This window comes from Perissodus microlepis, chromosome 23, assembly GCF_051167445.1.
Source record: "Perissodus microlepis isolate ML-2025 ecotype Zambia chromosome 23, ASM5116744v1, whole genome shotgun sequence".
Lineage (NCBI taxonomy): Eukaryota > Metazoa > Chordata > Actinopteri > Cichliformes > Cichlidae > Perissodus > Perissodus microlepis.
Window position 1 is genome coordinate 33,375,999 of NC_140482.1, and position 12,091 is coordinate 33,388,089.

General features: G+C 42.9%; 1 protein-coding gene across 1 annotated transcript; it reads left to right on the plus strand.

Moving 5' to 3' along the window:
- Positions 1 to 4,866: 4,866 nt before the first annotated feature.
- Positions 4,867 to 11,020, plus strand: LOC146361869 (uncharacterized). Its single transcript, XM_084920980.1, has 8 exons — positions 4,867 to 5,103; positions 5,197 to 5,270; positions 5,368 to 5,411; positions 8,157 to 8,365; positions 8,720 to 8,955; positions 9,114 to 9,236; positions 9,446 to 9,629; positions 10,664 to 11,020. The coding sequence occupies exons 1-8, from the start codon at positions 4,887 to 4,889 to the stop codon at positions 10,933 to 10,935; spliced, it is 1,359 nt and encodes a 452-aa protein (XP_084777106.1). The 5' UTR covers positions 4,867 to 4,886; the 3' UTR covers positions 10,936 to 11,020.
- Positions 11,021 to 12,091: the final 1,071 nt, after the last annotated feature.

The following is a 12,091-nucleotide window of genomic DNA, read 5'->3' on the forward strand; positions in this document are numbered from 1 at the left end:
ACAGATTTTTCTCACACACACACACACACACACACACACAAAGAGACACAGGCGCGCTCACAGGCACGCACGCGGACAGGCCCGCGAACAGATGGCATTTTGGCCCATAAAAAAAGTGAACTTTTTTTTGGCTTAAAAATGAGAAAATGCTATTGATGATAAAAATAGCATATTTTTTAATAATCAAATAATTTTTGAATTATTGAAAATTATTGAGTTATGATATATGATAATTTTATTAATATAATAATTGTATTAATATCATAATTTTATGGCTACCAATGAGTTTTTATGGCTAAATAATAAAACCATGTTTTATTATTTCCTTTATTACTTCCTAGGTCATAAATCGTTTTATTTGGGTCATAAATCACTCGTTTGACATAATGGGATTCACTTTAATTAAAAATCAGAAAATAGAGCAAGTGGAATCATATAAATATCTTGGGACCATAATCAATGAAAAACTGAACTTTGATGAGAATTCCAAATCAGTTTGTAAAAGGGGTCACCGGCGCCTTTACTGCCTCAGAAAACTTGCTCACTTCCACATTGACTGGAAAATTTTAACTTTGTTTTATAGTTCTTTTATTGAGTCTGTTTTATCCTTACCTCAGCTTTATCACACACAGCAAACAGAGCTCTTGTTCAGTTCAGTGTTTTGCTCCAGTCTGTTTTCATCCCTGTGAGCCCCTCAGAGCAGTGAAATGATTAAAAGGCCTTTAGTGGCTCTGACTGATTAGACTCAGAGTTTAGATCTGTTTGGGGTTCCTGGGATTTTACTGACCATCTTGAATTGAATTGAAAGCCTTTATTGTCATTATACATAGTATAACGAGATTAGAAACAGCTCTATAAAAGTGCACACCTGCTTGTAGCACATTATAAAAACTATACAATAATTTAACTATATTTAACTATATTTAGTGCAACTGGACGGAAGTCATTGAGACTGGTTATGGGTGACTTTTTAGAGATGGGGATGATTATGGTAGATTTCAGGCAGGGTGGAATGACGGCTTGTTCCAGAGACAGGCTGAAGATGTCAGTGAAGACCTGTGCTAGCTGCTCGGCACATGCTTTGAGGACCTTCCCAGGTACTCCATCGGGGCCCGCGGACTTCCTGGGGTTCGCTGCACAGAGTACACGCCTCACATCCTGTCTCTCAAGAGTGAGTGGGGGATTGCTAGAGGCTGGTGTGGGTTGTGGTGGTCTCTGACTTTTAGTTCAGGTTCTGCTCGAGGCCTCTTCCTGCTGACGGGGAGTTTTGGCCTGGTTTTTACTGACTGACCTCCACTCTGTGGTTTTAAAGTGAGCATCTGCAGAGGAAACCATCACTGCCACAGCAGTAGGTCAGACTTCCTGTTTTTGTGATGAGCATTAATTATGAAAACCAAGACTCGTCATCACTCAGACTGGCTGCAATCTTGTTTCTCAGAGTTCAAACTCATCACGCTGCAGTGAGTTTGTTTTATAAAAGCTCCTGTAAGAAAGTTTCACCTGAAGAGCTGCTCTCAGGTAAGAACAATTGCTTTACCTGCCGATCTGCTCGTGGCTGAACACGATTCAGAGGGTCTGTGATGGCTTAGTTTGATTTTGAAATGCTATCTATGCTGTTAGGGCTGAGCAGACACAGAGCCTCGACCTCAGCAACAACATTCCTGCACTCACAGCATCATTTCATCATTATCATTATTATTTAATTTTCTTTAGCAGGAGAATGAACAGAGGTATGCACGTGTAGCTGTGACTTCATCAGCTGTGATCTTTTCTTCTTTTATCAAAGTAATAAGCGTGCTGCTTTAAGCAGAAATCCTTTCAGACACCCTGAAGCTGAATTCGCTGCTTCGGCCATATCCAACACGTTCTATCAGATCAGACGGAGCTCTGGCTCCACCTCAGCAGCTTCACTTAACCTCGCTCTCCTTTCTGTTTGTGTTTATTGTTGATGTTCGAGTGACTTTGATTATTGACGATTTTATCAAAGACAAATTACAGATAATATCACTCTATACAAAGGCAAATCCTTCTTCTCACATAAAGTCCGGAATAATTATCTTAAATACCTCGTAGTACCTTTGTTACCCTAACAGAGCTGCTATAGGCTCAGACTGTCCTCAATTTAAATGATTGTTGTTTAAAACAATGATTTCTCAAACTGTCCAGTTTCGTTTACTCATTCAAATCGACTGCCTAAAAAAAAAAAACAAGTGAAGGAGACAGGAAAAGGAGTTTCTGTTACGGTTTGGAGGAGGACTCAAGCGCAGGACTCCAGGCTCAGATGCACACAAGAAAGATTTATTTAAACTTCACCAGGTGTATATACAAGAAGGTGCAGGGGGGAGTGCTATGTACAGCTGCGTGAGGGAAAAGAGGCTCCAGGGGAAAAGCACGTGTTCTTCAGATCATCCATACACACGATCACTGGCTCTCACTCCAACACTTGCCACTCGGGAATCACACAGGGGGAAAATCCAGGGAGCTGCGTGGTAGACAACGATCCAGCAACGAACAGCAGTCACCTCCTGGCTTAAATGCTGATCATATTAATGAGACCCAGGTGTCTCATCTCCCGAGGGTGTGGGCCGAGGGCGTGAACCCACAGTGAGTTCCGCCCCGGCGAGAGAGTAGAGGAGAGAGAGAGGAGGAGAGAAAGAAACAGAGTGTGCTGATCAGCATGCAGCTGATCCGCCTGGCCGTGATGGTTTCAAGTTTTATTTGTCCAATACAGGTAACAATGGCACAGTATGTGTTTCTGTCTTATTTTGTGCTCAGCTAAGATAAAATGTAGATGCTAAAAATGACAACCTCAGAACTGGCTTCTCTCAAAATGTAAAAGAACCCACACACAACTTTAATCACACTCTGGATCTTATTTTAACATATGGCACAGAAATGGAACATTTAACAGTGTTTCGTGAAAACCCTCTTTTGTCTGATCATTTCCTAATAACTTTTAAATTTACAATAATTGATTACACAGCAGTGGGGAGTAGATTGCATCACAGAAGATGTGTTTCTGAAAGTGCTGTAACTACGTTTAAGAATATAATCCACCCACTGTTATCATCTTCAATGCCCTGTACTAACACAGAGCCGCTACTTGAACGCTAGTCCAACAGAGGTCGATTATCTTCTTAATAATTTTACCTCCTCACTACGTATGACTGGATACTGTAGCTCCTGTAAAAAATAGCACCTCAAATCAGATGTACTGGTATAATTCTCAAACACGTTTATATTTTCAGATAATTAGCTATTAAAAGCGAGACATTTTAAGAAATGAATGATAAAAAAGAAGCAGCTGTGCAGCGTAAAGACACAGAATAACTCCAGCTTTCTGTCTTTTTTTTTTTTTTTTTAATTCTAGCTGAAGTACAGGACAAACTGCGCTCCTTTTCGGCTCAATACGAAACACATAATATTTTCTCTGAATATGGGACAATTCCGTTTTTTACGGGACGGTTGGCAACTCTACTAACTAACCTTATGAATAAAATAAAGTTCACTATCAGTAACATCAAAGCACCCACCCAGCTGTATAGAAACTCCGTCATGCTAGCTACAAGGTATTGTAACTGACTGTAAAAGGTTAGCACAACGAAAATAAACTACACCTAAACTTGGTTTATATTTGACCCAGATAGACTGCAGGTCATAATTTCTTACCTGAAGATCAGTTCACCTGACACTCGGCGACCGTCTCGGGTCTCTACTCCTCCTGCCTCCCCTTTCCCTCATCAACCTGCTGGTGGAAGCTCCGCCATAGCCACCACCAAACAACTGAGTTATTTTTACACATCGGCCATGATCTGGCCAATCCACCACCTTTCATTGTTTATACCATTACAAAAGAAAAACAAAAAACAAAAAAACAAAATCACCATCGGCCCACTGGGCAAATGCCCGGTATGCCTGATGGCCAGTCCAGCTATGGCTCTGCACACCTATTTACCTTACAATATAAATCCCCTTGAGGCAACTATTGTTGTGATTTGGCACTATATAAATAAAATGAAATGGAATTGAACTGATTTGGTCAGGGTTTTTGTTGCCTCTTTGCTTGTCTTGCAGGAGGTCTCTTGGCCTGTCAGTCAAAGCTGAGGGCACACACGTAACTCATGGGTGACATGCTGGAGGCAGTTCAGGTTTGGGACTCACCCCATACCCCAATGGAGGACGGTAAGGAGGATGTACTGCTGCGGGAGCTTTCAAAGCTACCAATTGTGGAGCTCTGGAGGATCCAGTGGGGTCTCAGTCAGTCAGACCTGCTGCAGGACTTCCCCCCCATCCCTCCACGCTGGCTGCGGTCTGCTGACGCCTGCAGCACCGCCAAAACAATGATGAGGTGTTACAAGGAGGACAGAGCGCCAGCGGTGTTGGCCGCAGTCCGGTCTCTAATCGGCGGAAATCATCAGGTTCGCCCTGTACGTTTCACCATGATCCCCCTGAGACCTGAATCAAATCTAAAACCTGTCCAAGGCTTTGTGAAGACTCAGCGGCGGAAGCTTATCAGCAGGATCCAGAGACCCGGCCCCATCCTGGAAGCCCTGCAATGCTGCAGGATCCTCAACGCCTCAGAAAGGGAGGCCATCGCCATCTACGGAGCTTGCAAGGACAGGAACCGGGTTCTAGTAGACCTGGTCCTCAGGAAGGGGAGGAAGCTCAGAAAGTGTTCTACCACGCCCTTGGTCAATCAGAACCCTTTTTACTGCAGGAGCTGAAAGAGGATCACATCAGGGACAAGGTTTGTTTTTTGTCACCTGACAGTTTCAGCAAGGCTCAGAGGGAATGTCAGGTCTGAAGACCACTAGTTCACCTTGATCCATGATGTCACCAGCTGTCCTATTTTTGTTTCCCAGAATGCCTCAGACTCAGTTGTCATCATGGAGATGTTGGAGTTTCTGGTCTCAGATGAACTCAAGTGTTTCCAGTGGTTGGTCAACAAATACATGACTGCAGAAAGTCACTCTCCCATTGGTGGAGAGCAGTTGGAACATGCAGACAGACGGACGACGTGGAGACTTCTAGAAAAACTCTTTGGATCCAATCGGGCAGAACGTGTCGCCATGGAGATCCTGATGAAGATCGTGCCAACGCTGTGTATGTATGCAAAGTCTGTGCTAAGCTACACTTGACTCGATATTTATCAGGAAGGATGTAATCATGTGATGTGATGATGTCATCTTTCTGCAGGTCTCTTTTTTCAAGAAGAAGCAGTGACATCACTGACCTACTCTGACATCAGGTTGGAGACAAATACACCACAGGTAAGTTGTGTCACTGTGATGTCACTGATGTGCTAATTGTTGAGTTTTTTGATCAGTCCAGTTTTTTAATCATTTTTTTACCTGTTGGTCTGTGCAGGTTGAGATTACACCTGAGGTCAGCGAGGATGGAAGCATATTCAGGTAACACAGGGTTTTTGGCTGATTGGTTTAATGGAGGGTTAGGGCAGATCTGGTGCCATGCTGCTGTTGACCCCGCTCTTGATGTTGTGACCTCGAGTTATGTTTGTGGTGTTTGATGTGTTTTTATTTGTAAGTTCTTGTGAGTCAGACCCAACACATACTGACGTTATCACCAAATCATACGAGTTCATCAATACCACCTTACCCTACAGTGGAAGTATTCACAGTGCGTCACTTGTTCCACACTGTCATGTTGTCTTGTCATGTTACAGCCTTATTCTAAAATGGATTAAATTCATTTTTTCACCTCAAAATATTTCTCAGCAGCAGAAACAGGGGAACTAGTGATGGTCAAAGGAAAGATTAATGCAGCAATGTACAGAGACATCTTTGATGCTAACCTGCTCCAGAGGGCTCTGGACCTTGGACTGGGGCGACGGTTCCAACAGGACTGTGACTCTAAGCACACAGCCAAGATAACAAAGGAGTGGCTTGGGACCACTCTGAAGTGACCCAGCAAGAGCCAAGACCTGAACCTGACTGAACATCTCTGGAGAGATCTGAAAATAGCCGAGTACCAACGGTCCCCATCAAACCTGTTGGAGCTTTTCACTTTGTCATTTTGAGGTATTCCCCAAGAGGTTGATTCTGTTCATCTGGACATAGCGTTTTCAGTTTCATCACTTCTTTTTCTTCTTCTTCAAACTGAAAAAGTCACTTGGATGACTTTATTTTGTAAGGTAAAGGCCCTACAATAACACAGAGAAACCCCAACAACTATATGATCTCCTATGAGCAAGCACTTGGCGACAGTGGGAAGGAAAAACTCCCTTTTAACAGGAAGAAACCTCCTGCAGAACCAGGTTCAGGGAGGGGCCATCTGCTGCGACCAGTTGGGGGTGAGGGGAGGAATACAGTACAAAACACACAGTGTAGAAGAGAGCCAGTCTTGTTGATGATCTCAACGAGTCTAGTCTCTGTCTAATCTTCTAGTTTGCATCACATCCCTATAGGAGAATTCAGTTGAGCGATTTTATACTATGGTTTGTTCTTTCTACCTCGTTGCCTCGTTCTTTTGAGTCGGCTACGACATGCAGGGGACGAGCGATTGCAAGAAGAGCAGGCTGGTTTTCGGAGTGGCTGGTCATGTGTTGACCAAATCTTCACCCTCCGCATGATTGTTGAACAAACATTGGAATACCAAAGGAAGATTTCTATCAATTTTATCGATTTCAAGAAGGCTTTTGACAGCGTCCACCGGCCGACAATGGGCTATCCTACATCACTATGGAGTCCCCCAGCAGTTTGCAGACGCCCTTCGTGGTCTCTACTCCAACTCCCACTGCTGCGTCTGGATGGTTGACAGCTGCACGGGTCCCGCGACCCTGAAAAGGATATGAATGGATGGATCAATACTGGCATCCTTCCTACTGGGACCGGATAACGAACAAAGAGGTCTTATGAAGAGCAGTTACCCGTCCCTCAGCCTGATGTTGTTGCCGAAAGGCGCTTCCACTTTGCGGGCCATATTCTACATCTACCTGCTCATCGCCCGGCCAAGATCCCCATTACATGGTTCCCGCGCACTGCCAAGGGAAAGCAAGGCCAGCCAAAGATCACATGGTGTTGAACATTTATGGAGGATCTGCAAACCGTCGACCTCGCCTGGGACAAAGCCGAAACTGTCGCTGCTGACCGACATCGATGGAGATAATTAGATGCCCCCCCTTCCTTATTTGGAGATAAAGTATCTGAATTTCAGGAGCAGGACAATGCCTCCCAACAGGCTCCTTCCGGTTCTTATCTATATATGATCCCCCAGTTCTACAAGCTCTTTGTTCTCACCCTCCTTCTCCTTTTCAATTCTTTCACTTCTTCACTTCTATGTAGTACTAATCTGCCAGGCCCAGGAGCTGCTGCAGGTTCCCTTTGGGGCCTTCCCCAAACCGCAGCTCAATTCATGCTTAAGCCATTCACCTCTATCTACTAAAATGCTGTCAAACCTAAAATGAGGACGTGGGCTTTAAAGCCTCCCACCAAATAATGACTGTGGTTTCAGCCTTCTTTAGTTCTTTATGTATTAAGTATTTATCTATGCACCTTTCTACAAATATTCTACAAATTTCATAACTGGGGCCATATATATTTATAAAATTTATTTTTTGTTATAGGATATTAACTTGAACCATAATGTACCTTCCCTATGGATCTTTGATGAGCTTTGGAGTTTGAAGTAGTGACCTGGCCATCTTGTAGTCTGCATTTTTATGTCTGGCGTGGTCGAATGTGTTTCTTGTATGAAGACAATCTTAGATTTGTTTAGACTCACTAATGATTAAATGCAGAGTGGTGTATAAACACATAGTGAGCAAACCCCCAGATAGGTTGAACAGATTTAAGATTGAAGCATTAATTAATGGCAGAACTTCATTGATGAGTCTTGTAGGAATGGGGTCTAAAAGACACGTTGATGGTTTGAAGGAAGTAATTACTGAAGTTAACTCAGAAGATCAATTGGAGAAAAGACTATAAACAAATATTTTTTTGTCCATTTTCAACTTTATTAGAAGGCTCAGTGAAGAAACGACAGGAAAGCGTGGGCAGAGAGAGAAGGGGGAAGACATGCAGCAAAGGGCTGTATAATACAATTTAAGGCTGTGAACACTGTCTAGATGCTCTGAATATCACCTCACAGTTAAGAGCTAACAAATAAACAGTAATGTTTCCATGTTTCCATGTTGCCAGGTTGCGCTGCCAGCAGCACGGTGTGTTCAGGTGCAGTCTGACAGGCCTGGTGTTGGAGGGATTTGGTGACGTGGTGTATGAGATGGTTCCCTGGGATGTGGACTTCCTGTCCTCTAAAGGGTTGCAGGTGGCAGGAGCTCTGTTCAGGTTCCACCTGCTGACTGGGAGCTTCCAGCGACTCCACCTGCCGCATTGCCAGCTGCTCTCAGGTCACTAACTGTTTCTTTGACACGCTTACTGCCAGTTACATGTCACAGTCCCACCATGAGGTTAAACTTCACATTCACATCCACGTTTACTGGCCTTGCAGCAGATAATTAATGAGCGTACTCATGACTGCAAACAGAACCTGCAGAAGAAATCATCCTCGCCTGATGTTTTGGAGGAAAGAAAAATACTTTCTGATCTTGTTTAATCCTCTGAGTCCGAGACTTTGGAGAGAAGTTTAGATTTACATTTTGTGTTTGGCTCATTCCAGGGTTACCATGTCAGACACGTCTGAATTGCCATCGCTGGCTGACGTTTGTTGATAGTCTCTGGATGAATGTTTTCCTATTTTGCAGATGGTGGTCAGCACTTCCTATCTGTAGCTCATGTCACTGGGGACTGTGTGGACTTTATCACTCCAGGTCAGGTGACCGATAGTCATGTGACAGTTGATATCTCGGGCTTCTCATGTTTTGGTCTGGTGACTCCAGCGCCCAGTGACCAGATTGCTGGCCTGGTGTTGATCTTCTCTCAACCCACTAATTCCACACTGTTCGTCCTGCTGCTGCCCAGGAATGTCTGCCTCACTCAGGTAAGCAGGCCCTGCCTGAAGGGTCCTTACAATATCCATGAAAAGTGCAGTGAAAGGTTTAAAATTCAAATGATTTATATTTGAAATGATATCCTCTGACACCTGTAACAAATACCTGAATCAGTCTTTGTGGCTCTGACTGATCACCTGATGTGCAGGTGAGAAAGGAGTGGAAGCGGCGGATTGGGGCTGAGTATGTCGAAGCTATTCCTGACTGCGAACTGATCCCAAATCACACATACAAACTGATTGGAGAGCCTGTCACAGTCATCCAGCCAGAGGTATGTCACTTGGACGCTGCACCTGCTCTCACCTGATGCTTTGCTTTCTCTTTGTTTACCATTGCCATGGTGAATCCTCGAATTGGAACTTCATCAGCTGTTCAGAAACAGAAAGCTGAGTTTGTTGACGTTGCTTCCTGATTAGACCCTGATCTTAATTTTTACACACACACTCTCATGAAGCTCATTTGTTGTTTTTATCATTTCAGACATCAAAGTTCGTGAACTTCAGAGACTACAACAACTTCCTGCCGTCATTCCAGGTGCAGCTGAAGGCTGGAGCCACACAAGTGAGGCTGCAGCTCAGGAGTCACGTGGCTGGATCCCGTCTGATCGGCTGGCTGTTTGGCAACAAAGAGTGTGAGGTCTGGGCCCGAGACATCCAGCTGAAAGGTAATTCACACTACATGTGACCTTCTTTTACCTGTGTCTGTAGTTGATTCATAGTCAAACTGAAAACACATCATGGTTCTTGAAAATGTGAGACTTTATCATGGAGGCTCGTGAACCTGCAGCTTCTCTTTGTTTGTTTCAGCCAGACATCTCCATTGAACGTTTGCCTGTCCTGACCAGTGTTTTTTTCCTGGCTCCCAGTTTGTGCTCATGCGTCTGAATCCTGTCCTTTAATTGGCTGGTGTCCAGCAGTTTCAGACTGCTGCCCCCAGACATGCTTTTTGTCCTTTAGAGGCTTTAATCAAACCAAACTTACTCTTTCATCAGCTAATCAGAAATCCAGCTGTTCCACCTGAGAAATGTTTATCAGGTAACAGTGATAACATAAAATTTATTAATGAGTCCTTTAATTTAACTGTAGTTTCAAACATTTCTGATGACTTAATCTGAATAATCTGTTTAATCCAGAGTGACCTCAGATCTTTTTGTTCACACAGACAGATCTATAAACATCAGAATCAGAATCCTTTATTAATCCCCGAGGAAATGAAATAATGCAATATATTACAAAATTACAGAATATAAAAAAATAGCTTTAATATATACAAATAGCTCAATTATAAATATCCAGAATCTTACAAAGGTTAAAAATATATGATTGACATTTTACCCTAAAATGTAAAACTTTATTTATATGTTATTTGTTATTTTACTGTAGGGGATGTGCAAAATGGTGTAACTACTGCGGTGTGTACTGTGCATTAGTTGGATGTGATATCCACAGGGAGGAATGATTTCCTGTGTCATTCAGTGGTGCATTTTGGGTAATCTCAGTCTCTCACTAAGCGTGCTCCTGTGACTGGGCAGTACGTCATGGAGTGGGTGGGAGGTATTGTCCAGCATTGTCTTTATCTTGGCCTCTTCGACACCATCTTAAGGGAGTACAGCTCCATCACCACAACATTACCGGTCTTGCAGATCAGTTAATGTGTGTGGATCTGGTCTGATCTGTGTTCCGGTCTCTCCCATCTCAGTGAAGGTGCTGGACTTGCAGGACGAAGATGCAACCCTGCAGCTGCTGCAGATGCTCAACCGTCTCGGTTCAGAGGATCTGAAAACCTTCCAGCGCTTCCTGAGTCTCCGGACTGATCCAATCTCCGTCAGCCGACTGGAGGCCGCAGACAGAACCAGAACTGTTGACCTCATGGTCCAGAAGTACCATGCCGAGGGGGCCAAGGAGGTAACTGAGGAGATACTGAGGAAGATGAGCTACAACCAGCTGGCAGCTGCTCTCAACAAGAGCTGATCAATCAGAAAACAGATGTTAAATTTTTTTTTTAACATGATTAAATGTTTATAATTCTCTGTGTGAACAAGGTTCAGTGGTTTATTTTTACAAACACCTGTTTCAATATTTGAGATGAAATTATCTAAAAGATTTTTTTTTTTAAATAAAAAGAGAGAAACTCTTAAAGTGACAACAACCACATTTCTGTTTGAATTTCCAAAAATGTCACAAGATCAAGAACAGGAACTCCCCAGAACTAACAGGTCCGCGAACACCTCATCAGGAAACAAGGTGTAAAATCTCACCTATAGATGTCAGCAGATTGTGTTTCTTTTCTGATCACATTAAGTAACTATGACAGTATTGCAAATAACTTGTTTATGCACATTTTCATGTGTTAGAGCCCCAGCTTCATTTCAGGAGATGAGTCTTGAGGTGAGGAGAAAGGATTAGGTTTTAATAAGATCGTGGTGGCATTGTCCCTTTCATGTTTTTGTTTCTATCTTCTTTAATGATAAAACATAGATTTGATCCTTGATATCTTCAGTTTGAAATGCAGATAGGAATTAAAATGCCCGTCCACAGCATGCCAATGCCTACCATTTCTGTTCTCCTCCACCTCTGGTATGGGGCCAGTCTATAATCGCTGTGCTGATTAGGCAGAACAGCAATCACTGTATTCAAGATGGTTGGGCAACATGGCAGCTGTTATCTATTTTTAATACATTAATGATAAGTTCATGAGGGTTCCTCAATTGTTGGAAGATGTAGCTACCCACAAATCAATGTATATTTATGAGTACATTATTTTCTTCTATTAAAATAAAGAAAAAAATGACTGAGTATACCCTTCATCACATCTGCAGATGACATTTTGTGTTAGTTTAGTGTAAATGCTAGAAAACAAAGGAAACTGTTAGCATAGGTGCATACTTTCTACATGCATGCTCTTGTGGCTAAGACGTCTTATACTGGTTTAATCCAAGGTGTATGGCAGCTTTATGTCGTTGCAATACCTTTTACAGCAGTAAGAGGTATTGTTATTGTTATGACTGATGGAAGCTTACTGTACACTCAGTAAAGCTGTGTTATAACAAATCACTGATCGATCATTCTACACCTAGCTTGTTAGCTGTGAATAAAACAGAGGGTTTAACAAATTTTAGACTGACAC